This window comes from Brachyistius frenatus, unplaced genomic scaffold, assembly GCF_029030835.1.
Source record: "Brachyistius frenatus isolate BFR_SWC_R1_liver_20210118 unplaced genomic scaffold, ASM2903083v1 Contig_28, whole genome shotgun sequence".
Lineage (NCBI taxonomy): Eukaryota > Metazoa > Chordata > Actinopteri > Embiotocidae > Brachyistius > Brachyistius frenatus.
This window is the reverse complement of record NW_027210627.1, coordinates 4037300-4053854: the sequence shown is the minus strand read 5'-3', so window position 1 is coordinate 4053854 and position 16555 is coordinate 4037300. Positions and strand designations below refer to the sequence as shown.

At 40.2% G+C, this 16555-nt stretch overlaps 1 protein-coding gene across 1 annotated transcript in view; it reads left to right on the top strand.

Annotated features, from left to right (window-relative positions):
* LOC138621115 (neuropilin-2-like) overlaps window positions 1–16555 on the top strand; it is a 91382-nt gene that overhangs the window by 53980 nt on the left and 20847 nt on the right. The window contains exons 10-13 of the mRNA XM_069698929.1: window positions 547–720; window positions 1970–2114; window positions 14189–14263; window positions 15200–15364. Coding sequence (XP_069555030.1) covers window positions 547–720; window positions 1970–2114; window positions 14189–14263; window positions 15200–15364 — 559 coding nt within the window. The remainder of the gene's footprint in view (window positions 1–546; window positions 721–1969; window positions 2115–14188; window positions 14264–15199; window positions 15365–16555) is intronic.

Genomic DNA, 16555 nt, shown 5'->3' with positions numbered 1-16555 from the left:
AGTTTTCTATTTTTTTGACATCACAGTATGTTCAACTGGGATTGTTTATTGCTGGCTATTATGATATAGACTGCTGGAGATAAGGGACTAAAGGTAGGGTCCATTTCACTGCATCGGAGCACTGATGCAATAAACAAATGTTGCTATGTGATATTTTTTCACCCCTTTTTTATAGTGCTGTAAACTGAGCTCGATTAAACAAATGGGTTACTGCAACAAATCAATGACAAATGAAACAAAGCCAAAACAATTATCATAATTTACTATAGTATCTGCAATGGCAACATCTGTTGAACAGAATTAGTGGAAAACATCCTGAATAACAATCTACAACAATATCTAAGGACAAAGGACGCAGTTTTAAACCACCATTTAGCTGACATTTGTGAACTGATCTGAGTGCACTGCCACAGTAATGCAAAGTGTGTGCTTTGGAAAGTCACAGTTACCACAAGGCAGGCAGGGGATCTGGAAATTGATTGGGTCTGTAGGGCAGAGAGTGACTTGACAATAATAACTGTGTTTTTCTTTTTTTCTGTGTTGCAGGTGGACCTCGGTGTGCCCAAGATGGTGCGTGGCATTATCACCCAGGGTGCGAGAGGACTTGAGGGCAGCACCAGCGCCGAGAACAGAGCGTTTGTCAGAAAGTACAAACTGGCTCACAGCTTCACTGGCAAAGACTGGACCTACATCACTGACAGCAAGACAGGGTTTGCTAAGGTGAATAAGGAGAACACAAATAATCTCTCTTCCTGTGACACTTACATACAGTATGTACTCTCCATCCTGTGATCGTACTGTCAGTTCTCCCTCATTTGTAGTTTATTTATCGTTGTTTCTCAACGTAGTCCCTCTTCTTTCCCTCTTTCTTCGCCTCTTCTCTTTCTCTCTCTCATTCTAGTCATTTTTAGCAAAGAAAAGCCATTTTATTACAGCCTCAGCTCCGGTAATAATTCAATTTAATCACCTCACTCCTCATTCTCCCTGCTTCTGTCTTTGCCTTTCTCTAAGTCCTATGTACTCTCCCTCTCTGCATTTCTCTGTCTCTGTTCACTCATCCTTTATTTGTCTCTCATGGGTGTTAATTAAAAATGTCTTTCCTGCATCACCACTCAACATTACTGGCAATCTAACACGCTGCGAGACAGGGCACTTTAAGCTCTGTTCTCCTTTCTGAGACTATGTCTTAAAACGCTTTAATAGTACTACTGAGTGCCCGGATTTTCTCCTGATGCTCAAATCCTGTTCTCTCTCATCTGCCTGTCTTTTTAAATGAGTATCCTGGGAAATTCATCATACGTTTTTAAAAACTGCAGAAATGGGGAAGACAGAAGATATGCTTCAATTAATGAAACCAATAGTACAACTTACACAGCCCACTTTTTTTTTTTTTTTTGAAAGGATCCTTGCAGTCTAGTCAGTTTTAAGTTTGTAATAAATCTTGTGTTTTTGCCAGAGGCTTCTGCTGCCGCCTCGAAGATGATTTGAAAATCAAAAGTCTCTCTGTTGTTATTTTTATGACACATGTCATACTGAGCTGGGAAACAATGGTGATTAGTTGTGTTACATGACTGTAGAGAGACGGTCTTACTAATTTCCGATTGTTTTTCAGAGACCTGAATCGACCGAGGATGAAATAAAAAAAAATGTTACTTCCTCTGCTGCATTTACAGGTTTTAAACGTCTTCGAAAACTCACCCTCAGTGCCGTCTTTACCACAAAATTCACAGATGACTGTTACCTAGCTATACCTTAGAAATAAGTTTTTGTCCAGTGAAGCAGGCCACAGAACTTTTCTATAGTTAGTTTTTTTCATTAAGTGCATGATTAAAATTAACTCTGGAATCTCAAATTTAAAATCAAAATGTTATTTTTACTGGAGGGAAACTGTTGTAAAATGAAAATAGAAAAACACTCTAATAATAATAATAATAATAATAATAATAATAATCTCCATCTCTTTCCTCAGGTTTTCGAGGGGAACAGCCACTATGATACTCCAGAGGTGCGGAGGTTTGATGAGATTGTGGCCCAGCACATCAGAGTCTTTCCGGAGAGGTGGTCGCCTGCTGGGATCGGCATGAGGATGGAGGTTCTCGGCTGTGATCTGCCTGGTAAGAGAGCATACGTGCATATGTGTGAAAGCAGAAGGCCATTCACACTTACAGGCAGAAACACACACATAAAACACGCACATCAGCTACAAGCTTGCGGGAATGTATACTTTTTTACACACATCCAAATGCCAAAGTTTACAGATTCAGTGCCTTTCTGTGTTTATGAAACACATTAGACAACACACTGCCTGGAAAATTTACCATGAAGACAAATTATACAAAAACTGTGATTCACTAGCTTACATAGTATATCACCATAAAAAACATGACAGTTCTGCATGTATGTGCTGTTTATTATATGTTCTATAAAGATAATTACAAACAAAACATTAGTGACTTAAATATGCTGTGTAAATGACTCCATTAATCTCTTTGTCGTCTTTGTATTTTTAACTGCCATTGCATCTCTGTATGTAGAGTTTTTGTGTGTCTGTGTGCATGTATTTGCTTACATGTGTTGTGCACATACAATAGCAGTTGACGTTAATCATCTTGCCCCGTAGGAGGGTTTTCAACATGTCTGGACGGGGATTAAAATGTCTAGGTCATGGGACTTTTACTAATAGTGGCCAGCTGTGTAGTTGCACGAGTCTGCGTCCACAGCTTATTATGTTAATAACATGTAGCTAGTGTGTAGTGAAGGATTAGATGGCCTATTGAGTTGCTGTATTCCTGATCAACTCATGATCAGCTGTGCTAAAGATTAAAAAAAATATAAAAAAAAAAAAACATAATTTGTTTGTCTATTCAACCTCTGCATGTGATGTATTTTTCGAGTTAAAGACTGTGTAAATCGCCATTTATGATGATTTAGTGTAAAAAGTGATGAATACAGACCATTATTGTATATGCTGCTTTATTGAGCTGTTTAAGGACCATTTATTATAATATGGTAGTGTTATATGGACCTTGTTTGCTACAGTGAGCAATTTTTCTCTCAGCTGCACAATTACTTAAATAAAGCAGGCCATTGTACAAACGCTGCTACACGTATTACTTAATTTAGGCAATACTAATGTGCGGCATAAATTCACCAGCAAATGAAGGAAAGACAATGGACACCTTGTCAATAAGGTTGTGCTATTTTTCTTATTACCCTGAACTGTATTATAAAGTAATCAGAGCCCAAATACAGTCATTATAAAGTCATCATAATTCCACCTAAAAGCAGCAACTGTACTCAAATCGTTTTCTTAACTATAACGCTATACTTAGTCGCAAATGGTCCTGAAAATGCTGTTGTTTTGGCCAACCTCCTCTCTTCTCTTCTCTTCTCCTCTCCTCTCCTCTCCTCTCCTCTCCTCTCCTCTCCTCTCCTCTCCTCTCCTCTCCTCTCCTCTCCTCTCCTCTCCTGTGCCATCAGATCTTACTGCTTTAGTCAGGTTATGGCATGTGACAGGTGAAGATAGGAACAGGAAATGACACGTACCTGTTCCCGGTGGACATGAAGTGGGCTGTTGGCTTCAACTGATGGTTACAGTTCTGTATTTCTGCACTCGCGTGTGCATATGTGTGTATGTGAGTGTGATGGAGAGCGAGCCCAAAGGGAACAATATATCCCAGATGTGTCAGACCTAACCAGGAGGCTGGTGATGATGGGGACAGAAGGGGCAGCCTTTGCTGTAGCACAGTTTTTTTTAACAAGTTACCATGGACATATTAGACAAGATTCAGGCAGATCACAGACGGAACATCAATAAAATGTTGTTTAAAATGAACAGTTTCCCTCAGAGAAAAAAAAATGTAACTTTGAAGAACAAGTGAGTTCTTCGATTGATTTCAGAAAACACGGAGGAATATCTTTTATAAAGTATCGGCTAAGAAGATGTGGCAGTCAACAGAAACATAAAAAAAATCTAGTGAAACCTTTAGCAACACATTTTATCCATTCATATTTAGTGTATAATTATAGTTTTCTGTGAGTAAAAGGAGAACAGAGCTACAACTACTTACGGTATGCAATTAAATCCATTTAACTCCATCTACATCTCTTAAAGGTTTTTTTTTCCAAACTTTGTGGTTTTAAACATAATGCTAACTTAACTACTCTCTCAATGAGCAGAACCTTTAATGAGAGGACATTAAGGTAACATGCTGAGATTTCTTCTTTTTTTTTTTTTTTCCTGCTGGAAATTTCCTTTTTCTCATTTTGAGTTTTAGATGACTGGCAGTCAGAAGCAGAATTTGCACACACTCATTTAAAAACTATCAGACTCAAAAGAGTGAAACCTCAACGTTAGAAATATAGCTTTGCCCTAAAATATCCTATCATAGACCTCAACCCATGTGATTGCACTTGCACTGTTTTTATTTGGTCCATACACAGTATTTTTGATTGCATCTAATGTTATCATGCATATCCTGTCTGCAGCCATCATCTCAATGGTCGCAGTTAAGATCAATATCTTGCCTGCTGCAGTTCCAGTGACTGTCTGCGAGTCTCACTGTCTACGTCTGCATGCCAGATGTTTGCCTTCTGGATGTAATCCGTGCATTAGAGATAATAACAGTTCATTCCCACTCCACATGAACACTGCAGCAACTGCTCCTGCTACCATCGTAAATACAATGCAACACCCCACACAAACATAAGACTAAGACTTCACCTTAGTGGCTTAGAGCAAATTAATTTGGTTTGATTTCACTGTCCGGTTTTTAATTGTTTCCACACTAAGTGATTCGAGGACAACAGTATTGAAAAATACATGATCTCAGTGGTCGAGGAATGATTCTTCTGGTGCTATAAACGAAAACAACTGGAGAAAATACACATTTTTTTCTTCTTGTTTGTGTGTGTGTGTGTGTGTGTGTGTGTGTGTGTGTGTGTGTGTGTGTGTGTGTGTGTGTGTGTGTGTGTGTGTGTGTGTGTGTGTGTGTGTGTGTGTGTGTGTGTGTGTGTGTGTGTGTGTGTATTTACTCCAGCAGATGTGTTGTGAAGGAAGATACAATATTCAGCAGTGCATCAGCTTCAGTCCACTGAGCACAGCTGTTTACACATAAGTCTCAACCACACAAAAATGCACAGACATTCAGCTCAAATGTACTTAAATCCATTAAATTCGCACACACAGTAGACACACAAAGGGCTACAGATCGAGTGGGAAGATACGTATGGAAACCAGGAAAAAAGATTAACAGCAACATTCCATCTTTGTTGGGTTGTAGATTGTTGTCCTATTTATTCATTTCCATCCCTTCAGACATGCATCCTTCAAAAGGGTTAAAAACCTGACTTTTCTTTTCACAATGCATAAAATCACCGTGGCAACCAATAGTCATGAGCATCATTACTCTCTTTAAAAATTTGAACTCAGTTCATTGCAATTCAATGCAACTTTGATTATGTTGCTCCAAATTGCAACACAAGTGTTGTTTTTTTAGGGAAATTAACATGGTAAAGGGAGTGTGGGAGTTACCTTTATGGTAAAAAGATAGACTAATTGTCCACTGAAATTTGCAGTTTTTAGGGCAATGTTGTGACCTTTGTGTTTATACCAAAAAAACTGTATATACAGACAAAAAAAAAGATAGCTCCATCTACAATTAGGAGCTCACGTTTTTTCCCAGCGCTTCAGCGTAAACAGTCGAGCCACCTCCCTGCCTCTCTCAGCGCTGCTTGGGAAATAACGACGTTCATTAAAGAATTCATGAATAACTAAGAAGAGACATCAGCAGTGTAAGGAAACCAAATGTGCACCCAAATAATCTCAAACACGCACACGACTCGCAGCTTTTCCAGAAGATGCAGCAATCAGAGCAGTGTTTCTAATATACAGCTGATGGTTTCAGATCTCTGATCGTTTTTCTGTGGACTGGATCACTCTTGATGACAGCTAAGGTCATGCTGTTTTTAATTGAGTTTATGACTTTTAGAATTGCATTGTAATGAATTAAGCATGTGTTTAAGTTTATTTCATGCCAAGTGTTGACAAATATAAAAACAAACTACTGCCAGTTGTATTTTGCCTTTTAATTAACTGATCTGCTTCAAAAAAAGTATGTACATTTTCTATAAAGGCTACATATTCTATGTTTATGTACAATTGTAGAATGTTTTATTGCTTAATATGACTGTTTTCATCCAGAGTCAAAAGCAATACGATATGATGTCAGTCACAAACCTTGTATCCTCTAAACATCAGCTTTAACAAACTCACCAAAGAAATTGCTTTTCCAATACCACCCGTGTATTGTTTTCATATTTTACCGTGAAGCGCATTGACCTGGCCTCAGGGCTGTAAAACAATTTCCTCACATGAGAGAGACAATCTCGGCACCCAATTACAACGAAGAAATCCAAAATTACGGATGCAGGGTTCTTAGAGGGCACACAATCATGTAGTTTAGCATCTCATTATTGTGCCAAACCTTCGGCTGCAAACACAGAAACAAAAGCCGAATATTATTGCAGGATTCATTCTAATCATTCACGCTAGCTATGGAGGCAACATGTAATTTAGGTCTTGCAACCCCAACTATTGGATGTGAACTGAGAGCTTACAAGCTGCCAGTTTTGTTCATGTTTTAAATGACTGAGCTATCAGAACATCTGCTATGCTCTCATCTCTTTCACTCCAAACCTAGTTGTTGGCAGGCAGGCAGGCACATATGTACACACAAACAAACACACACACACACACACACACACACACACACACACACACACACACACACACACACACACACACACACACACACACACACACACACACACACACACACACACACACACACACCACCTGTTTGGCATAAAGACCAGGTTTGTTCTTAGTTTTGTAAATACACGCTTAGTTTCTCATTTCCATTGAAAACTACAATGTTATGGGTGGGGTACTGGTGGAAAATAACAGAGACGATGGCAAACACAGGCAGGGAGGGAAAGCGGCTTTGTGTCCAGAGGGGTTTGGTCTTCATTCATCTGCTGCTTCTGCTCATGGGATCATGGAAATCTGAGATATTACCAACCAGCTCTGGCAGAAATGATGCTTCTTATGCTTCTGTGTGCCAAGAAAACCACGATGATTAACCTTCTTTCTTTTGCCTTTCACTGTATGCGTCCGAACTGTGAATTTGGGGCAACGAGAAGTTTGGACGTATGACTGGCAGACCTGGGGAAATACCTCAACAGCTACTATTGAGGAGTCTTTGAAACGAAACAGCTAGCTCCCTCTGAGTAAAGACAGAACCCAGTGTGTGATGAATCCCAGTGCAAACGTAGACTTTTATGAATGTGAATCAGAATGTAGTTGACGGGGCACACCATGTCAAACATTGATGAAGGTTAAAGTTACAGTTTGTGTATGACTTGTGTTGAAATATGCAGTGGCAAATGACAGCCAAAGTCTTTTCACTTTGTCTGTCATTCACATGTGAACTAAATTGTACCTGGAAAAGATACAAACACGCACACACGTCCAAAGTTGCAGCAGCCCCCTGGAGGGAATGCTGTTGATCGTTCCTGTCTAGAGGTGTTGTGTTGTTTCAGTTTTCCAGCCAGTCATTCAGGTTTAGCCATGTGTGAGTGAGTGAGTGAGTGAGTGAGTGAGTGAGTGAGTGAGTGAGTGAGTGAGTGAGTGAGTGTGTGTGTGTGTGTGTGTGTGTGTGTGTGTGTGTGTGTGTGTGTGTGTGTGTGTGTGTGTGTGTGTGTGTGTGTGTGTGTGTGTGTGTTGAACTTTGCTGATCGCTTTCACATGTGTACCATGGCTCCCGTCCAAATGCCTTCATGTGATTGGTGGGATGTGTACTTAGTTACACCCACTCATATCTCTCCCCCTGCTCCTCTTTGTCCGGTCTTTTCTCACTCCTCGTCTCAATCTCTCGAGATCAAAGCGATGTGATTAAAAATGCAATACAGTGTCCTATGATAATAATAGCGATCATGTAGATTATTTCAAACATAATAAATACATGTATTCAATTGTATTACAACATTATACATCCAGAAATCCTGGCAAATACTTTTATTATGGAATTTGGTGGTTTTAAGTGTATTCAAAGAGCAAGTATTGTCTTTACAATACAAGTAGAGATGGAAAATAATGTTAGGGAGAGAGGCTGGGTGTTCAAATGTTTGTGGCTTCTGCAGTACTCGCTTCGTCTCCTGCCAAGGCTCCTGTAAAAAGCCCCCCCCACCACAGACATACTCGCACACTTCACCTCTCAAGTGTTCTCACCTTCCCTTTAGTCCTGGCTTCATTATTCACTTGGATTCCTTCCTCTGTCTTCTTCACAATCTTTTTATTTAAAATGTACCACCTGCTTGTTATTCATAACTAAACCAAAAATAAACTTGTTGCCGATGCTATATTTTACTTTTACAGGTAATGAAAACTATTATTATCTCTTACAAACACTAAAGCCAAATTAAAGTCAGTGATTGTACCATAAACAAACACTGCAGTGTAAAAAGAGCAGCTAACTTTAAAATTTTAGTTTCTGCAGGGAATTTTTACTGGACACTCATAGTATGCTCCCCAAGTGTCTGTTAATACAATGCACTGGGGTGTTAGAAAGAAGAAAAAAAAATCAATCATCCATCACTGCCGAGATGTTCAATGTGGAGCTCCTGGCCCGGGACAATGCTCCAAAGTAAACAAAAGGCCATGTTTACAGCTTACAAAACTGTTCAAGTGTTAAGTGCCTGAAAGTCAAGCCCACGCCCACAGAAGTTATGCTGTTTTGAACCATATTAAAAACTGTTTCGTCTACATTGGGAAATTTTATGATATCTTCTCTTCCCCTTCTTGAGATAACACACATGGAAACACTTACGGCAGGGCAGGGCACAGGTTCATTGTGGGTGCCCCGTGTGTTTATGTCTGTGTGGAAAGAAGTTTGTGTTTTTCCAATATAAATGTTTAGTTTTGGCTCAACCACGCCTTCACAGTGTTTCCCAGATATGCCTGCTTCCTTTGTTTCTCTGTTTCCTCATCCATCTATCCAGCTATCCATCCAGCCATCCATTCATCCATCCATCCATCCATCCGTCCATTCATCCATCCATCCATCCATCCATCCATCCATCCATCCATCCATCCATCCATCCATCCATCCACTCAAAACACAGAAAATAACTTATCACTCTAAGTTGAGTCTTTTATTGTAGCACTCAGACCAACTGTAAACAATAATCATCGCTGCTATTAAAACATTCTTTAATGTCTGTGATGTGTGAAACCACAGTGATAAACAGGTCTATGCATTGAGTCTATTGGTGCACTGTACCTTGAAAGTAGTTCAAACCGTATCCTTGTTAACATATTAATGCTTGGTGAGCTAGAAAGCTGTCGTTCTCTTCTCTAGAGATCTTAATGGCATACTTAGCTTAATGGTTTAAACTTAAACTCATTTCCTTTGTAGCTGACTTTGGTTCACTGATGTAGTTCGCCATTCATCGCCAGAAGCTTCTTTTTATCATCTCAGTTGTTGTCGTACTTAGCTTGACACTTAAGGCTACAATTACAATCACGTACCTTGTGGTGCTTTGTTGCACAATGGGCTAATGAGCAATTCACTGTCAGTGGTTTCCTGACATAAAGAGCATCTTTGCTTCTAGTGCCTCAACTGATTCGCTCATGGTTGTGCCTTTTAGCCACACTTTGAGCTCTATTATTGGGGGCTTTTTAACCACAGTCATGTGCTTGGTTTTATACTGCTAATACATTTTACTTGGTTACAGAAACTAATTTCTCTGTCGACTAGACATAAAAAAAAAACTTGTGGTCCAGTGTTAGCACTTACAATAAAAATATATATTATTGGTAGCTTGCTGTACAATGAGCCAATTAGGCATTTAGGACAGAAATTATTTTCCTGCTTTAAAGAACTAATTTTGACAACCACTCATCTCCAAAAGATGGAGCCATAATTAGTCTAGCACTTTGAGCTCCATACAAATCAAAGCTGCAGGTTTGGATTTTAAAAACAGTTGTCTGATTTGCTATTCAGATGGCTGGCATGATTTTCATCCATAAAAACACTGAAGCTTTCCACCATCGCTTCTCATTTGACATCATATTTTAACATTTAGCCGCCTAGTTCTTGGTGGTGCCATCGCTAAACATCTATCCCAAGTTTTCTGTCACTAAAAAAAAATCAGATTCTACGTTTCTCTGCTTCCAAATGTAGCATAATGTTATTTTTCATTGTTTCCCAAGTATGAATAAAAATCATTTATAGCAGGTTTTATTTTGGTATTTTAAAGAGCGTCGGGTGTTAAGGAGCTTTTAAGTTAGTAGAATGAGGTGAATAAAAAAATTGTATTTCTAATTCAATACACACTGCCCAGATACCTATGATAGACAGGTTCTAGCTTGTCTGAGTAGTAAACTGTTACCAGAGATCCCTGTTATAAAGTGGACATGCCTCTTAGTCTGTCAGTCAATCATATTGTCATTAAGTAGAGGAAATCATACACACACACACACACACACACACACACACACACACATATGTACACCATGTCGCCAATAATGGAGTAGCGATGACTTTCTCTTTCCCAGACACACACACTCACATACTGTGTCAGTAGTCATTATTTAGGCTGACAGAGGTAGATTTATACCCAGAGCTCTTTCCATAATTGAACAGTTTTCGTCTCTCTGTTTCCGCTTCACCCTGCTCAGTCAGCAGCTTTACAATGAGCCCTTGGGCCTATGACACCTTCTGTTTCTCAGCTTGAGGGGTGTGTGTGTGTGTGTGTGTGTGTGTGTGTGTGTGTGTGTGTGTGTGTGTGTGTGTGTGTGTGTGTGTGTGTGTGTGTGTGTGTGTGTGTGTGTGTGTGTGTGTGTGTGTGTGTGTGTGTGGCAGGTTGCTGTAACTGAGTGGTGTTCAGGATTGCCCATCTGCAGAATATAAATGTAAGGATTGTATTTTTCTTATAGATCTCTGTTTGAATCCTTATGTTAAAAACATGACTGAGTTGTCTTCCCACAAGCGACTGAATGCTGTGCTGCCTTGCATTCGTTTCAGTCTAATTCAGTTCAGCAGGTAAAAGTAAACTTCCTGCAGCAGCAAGTATTTGTACAGTCTAGAATATAGAATAAATAAAAATTACAATAACTTACTAAAATTATTTTACTGGCCTTTACTGTTACTACAGAGAAGACCCTGATGTAAAGAAAGAGGAGAATGAAAGGTGATGAAGAGGATGAGCAGTGGTGGATGTAAAGGAGAGGTGAGGAGAGACAAAGTACTATATTGAATGAGAAGAGATGGAGATAGAAGTGGAGAAGAGATGGAGATAGAAATAGGAGACCAACAGGAGCTGTGTGTGGTCATTAATGAGGGAAATGGTGGTGAGAGGTAGAAAGGGTTACGTTGCCTTCCCTATGTCTCTCTCTCTTTCATCTCCATCCCTCCCTCCCTGCCCTCCATATGAGGGGCTAATTACAGCGGTAAAGGGCACCAAATTAAAACGGCTTAATGTCAGCAGCTGGGAGCCGCTTATCCAATGTTAATATCTAATTCTGCATGTGCGTGTGTGCTTGTGTGCTTGTGTGCATGTGTTTGGAAACAGCAGCAATATGAGTGTTTGGGCTTACATAATAATCCTGAATACTTTCACTGTGAGCAGACTGTGTAAACAGCTAAAGTTATGCACACATATACATTGCACATTAGAGACCTGGACAGCATAGAAGGTGCGGCGAAATCAACGCTCTTAGTAAAAGTTAGCAAAGGTTAACAGTTCACGCTAAACAAGACACGCAGGGGGGACACGGAGATCACCGTGTGAGTCATGGAAACATCCAGAACAACTACACAAGCCGTAAATCAATAGAAGTCTCAGATTTACTGAGCTGCTGGTTAGAATCTACATGAAATAACACCAGACAGAGTTATGGCACAGAGGGAAGCGCTGAGAGGTCGAGAAGAGAGAGGGAGATCGTAGGACAGAGCGAAAGCAAGAGATGCAATCTTTACAAAGAAAAAGACCTGCGGGCAGACAAAAGCAAAAGGCCGAGTGGAAATCAAAATGTACCTCAGGGAGAGATGACAGAAAGAGAGCGAGAGAAAGAGTTATGAGGAAGAAAATTGCGGTTGCGGTAAAACAGAAACAACACAGGATAGGATTTCACCCCCATGCCGTAGAGGCAGCGAAAGAGAGGGATTTACTTTGTGTGTGTGTTTGAGAGAAAGAGCATGTGTGTTTACGTGTGCGTGGAAAGAGCTCTTTGTGGTGTTAGTGGTGGTTTTGCAAAGCAGAGCTGAATCTGGTCAGTTTTATTGTGACAAATGACAAACAGAAGATAGAAAGATGAGGAGGAGCAGGAGGGTTGTGCAGAAAGAAGGATGAAGGAAAGAAAGAAAAAACAAAAAAACAAACATGAAATGAATAATAGAGAGAGAAAGAAGTAATAATTTGGTGAGAGGTTTGTGGTTTTAGCCTTGCGCCATGCAAGCCAGACAGTCTTCTATTCCCTTACGTCAACATCTAGATGTGCTTTCACCAGTGTGTGTGTGTGTGTGTGTGTGTGTGTGTGTGTGTGTGTGTGTGTGTGTGTGTGTGTGTGTGTGTGTGTGTGTGTGTGTGTGTGTGTGTGTGTGTGTGTGTGTGTGTGTGTGTGTGTGTGTGTGTGTGTGTGTGTGTGTGTGTGGTAGAGGGAGAGGGCTGGTAAAGCATTCACGGCCATTTAAGGAATCTTAACCAACAGTAAAAAACTGCTTATTAAGACCAGAAGGTCTTGGGGTTACACTGACATACCCCAATGCTGACGTGTGTGTGTGTGTGTGTGTGTGTGTGTGTGTGTGTGTGTGTGTGTGTGTGTGTGTGTGTGTGTGTGTGTGTGTGTGTGTGTGTGTGTGTGTGTGTGTGTGTGTGTGTGTGTGTGTGTGTGTGTGTGCGTGCTTCTGTTTGATCTATCATACACTGGTTGCATGCCGCTGTGCTCCAAGGTCAGTTTGAGTGCAGCATCTATCATCGTTGCATTGTGCTCCTGTGTGTGTGTGTGTGTGTGTGTGTGTGTGTGTATATATATATATGTGTGTGTGTGTATGTGTGTGTGTGTGTGTGTGTGTGTGTGTGTGTGTGTGTGTGTGTGTGTGTGTGTGTGTGTGTGTGTGTGTGTATATATATTTATATTTATATATGTGTGTACGTGTATATATGTGTGTGTGTGTGTGTGTGTGTGTGTGTGTGTGCCGGCCTGCAGTGGATAAACCTAGCGGTGTGGCACAGTCCTCAGCTGAGTGCCAGCTCACTGCCTCAGCTCACTCTGTCACTGCCTGGATCATGACAGACTTCAGCTTTTACACACAGTCCTGGAACACAGCAGCGAAGGGTGTACAAATGTCGTTAGTTATCATAATGTCTAAATCTCGGCTTTGCTCAAACATCACAGTTGCACTGTTAAAATATTACTATTTTCCATTGGGCAGTAAAGCAGTCATAGAATAAATTGTGAATATTTAAAAAGGAGAGCTCAGACATGGTTATTGTAAGGCCAGGATTGTCTTTACTTAATAGACAGCTGGAATTTGCTGGAAATTAAACATTTATACAGATTAACTCATGCCAATGCTAGCGTAAAATATACAACCCAGTATCATTGGAAAGTGTTATATAGACACGCTACAGCAAAACGTGAAATAGCCACACTTTGGCATGTCTAGGTGTGACAGTTACACGTTTTGAAAGTGTGAAACTTATATGCACAAATTTCATGTGACCACGGTCCCGCAACAACAAATAAAGGACATTTTTTTGAAGTATTAGGAGGTAGGAGGGGTGACTTGTCAGATTGCCACGCAGGGCAATGAGGTTCAAATCTAGGAGGTGTCAAATGTTTTGTTTCCCTAACCCCAACCATGTACTTAATTAGTAACCCCAAACACGTGTTTTGCCTTTAAGTTTCATTTTCTTGGAAATCACAGGGCTCTACGCATATAGTAAGTTTCATTTTCGTCCACTACAGGAAAACCTGTAACTGTCACGCCTATAAAGCGTGGCTATTTCACGTTTTGCCGTGATACCAGGTTGAAATATAACATGTGATATTATATATCGTGTGTGTTTTTCTGATCTGCTAGTGTTCTATTCTAACCTTTGCTGTTATTTTTCCTGTCGCCAGAGAGCACCACTGTACCTGACACGGCGACCCCGACCTCGCCTAGGGTGGAACAGACAACCCCTGCGATGAGACCCGGTAAACGCACTCACTTTGTTCGAGCACCCGGTGACAGTATCACCTTGAATCTCTTCTCTTACGTATGCAGATTTATCGCAAGCACACACGCATTTATTCTCTGCCTGCCTCTCGTCCGCACACACTCACGCACACGCTCTTAAGGTCAAACTCGTGATGTCACTGAGCACCACGGGGGCCTCTAGGCTTTGAAGTCTGTTAGAGTCAAGAGTCCCACAGGAAGCTCTGTTTGAGGGAAAATAAGCACTCACAGCCAGAGGATCTGGCTTCATACACACTCCAACACACATATCGGGAATATGATTTCACAGCTTTAGGTCAGAGGCTGTCAGGCAAGTAGCCTCACTTCAGTATGTCCATTACTGTAGTTTAAGCAGGTCATTCTCTCATTTCTTTTGTTGCCTAACTAAATACAGTGACTCAGACTAATTACAGCATAATTTTATAATTTTATTTCCTCTCTGATTGATGCTCTCTTTCTTTCATTTCTCACCTTAAGCTTCGCATCACTCACTTTTTGATGCTTTCTTTCTGTTCATCTTTTGTATGTTTGGTTTCTGGCATCTTTCTTGCAGTCTGCAGCAAAACTCTTTCTTCACATAATGTTGTTCTTCATCTCTTTTGCTTTTATATTTGTCTTCAGTATGATTTTTGAGGTGTCACATCACATAAATACGATTGCCAAAACATCGAAACACAATGGGAATATCTCCCACAGATCTATCAAAATAAAGAAAAAAATAGCCATTACAGCATCAAGTCTCATAAATGGAAAGTGAGAAGAAAGAAGTTTATATTTGACACAATGTTGAAAGCTCTCTGAAAGTGTAAAGAACAGAAAGAGAAAATGAGTTGGTAATGTTTTGTTTTTTTGTCAAAGCAGATGCACCATCAGACATCTTTAATCACAGTCTGTTTATCTCTTTCTCGACTCAGCCACCACACCATCGCTGTCGGCGGTGTGCGACTTCGAGCAGAGCTTGTGCGGGTGGTCGGCTGATCCACACTCAGGTGTGAGCTGGTCCCTGCACACGGCCAGCGGCAGTTCGACCGGACACGGCACGCACGGGACGAGGCAGGACCTGGCACTGGGCTCAGACAGTGAGTACATCCTGTACTTTAGAGGTTCTCATTTTCACAGTACAACAACATGTGGAGGTGAGAACACAATTTGCAGGTGACCGACTTCATTTTTTTCATTTGAATTTTATGCTGCAGATAGGGAATTATTATACAGTCAAACAACAGCAATTACTGGCACACCAGGAGCTCGTGCTGTGTATTGATGACATGTTTAAAGTGGAGAAAAGAGAGAAGGTTTCGGTAAAGACCCACGTAGTGAATATGAGTCAGGAATTAAAGGTTTTAGAATATTTCCCTTTGATACACCAAATATAAGATGGTCCTAATTATTTTTTATTTTAAAGCTCCACTTCATTTCATTCTCTGCTGTTTGATAAATTTTATTATTTTGCTCTTGTAAAAAAGTTTTTCAGTATTTTTTTTTTTTTTTTTTTTTTACTCAGTCGGAGCATATCTTCTCTTTCAGATTGCATAATGTGTCAGAAAACTCTCCTAACTTAAAGTGAACTTGAATAAGTGCAGTAGCCTAGCAACGCTCAGTTACAAACAACCCAGAATGCAACACTGTCCACTCTCAGGTTCCATGTGCACTATAGATGTGGTAGGATCAGTGAAAAAGCTGCAGCTGCAAACACATAAATCTCTATTTCTAAAGCATGATTTCCAGAAGGATTTTTTTTTTTGGTACATTTTCACATGTTGAAACCTGCTCTTAAAAATTCCAACATGTCTCTTAGTAAAACCGCTTACCCACAAATCAGGAGAACAATAATTGATAGTCACAGCTTTAATGTGCAAGCTTTCTCAGACAGACTTTTTACAAATTTACCAACCAGACTTTCCATCTTTTAAAACCTCCGCAGGGTTAGAAGCCATTAAAGGGATTTATGGGCAGGTCCTCTCTTCTAATTAAACATTCAAACTTTCTGAAAACTCTGTGTGCCCATTAGAAACCCGTTCATCTTTCTGGGCATTCTTCATTTCAAGATATTTCTCAACTTTTATACACAGAAAAGAAAGCAGCGTCATCATTGAAATATTTGACCTTCCTTTGCACAAAGCCTTCGTAAGATAATTAAGAGCAAAATACTTGTCCTGTGGTGGAATATTATGCATCCCAGCGCTGGGAGAAACCACTGACAGCAACTATGATGCAAGGATTTCACTCTCATCTGCTAAAACTGTGTACCATGTCTTAATTGGAGGTTT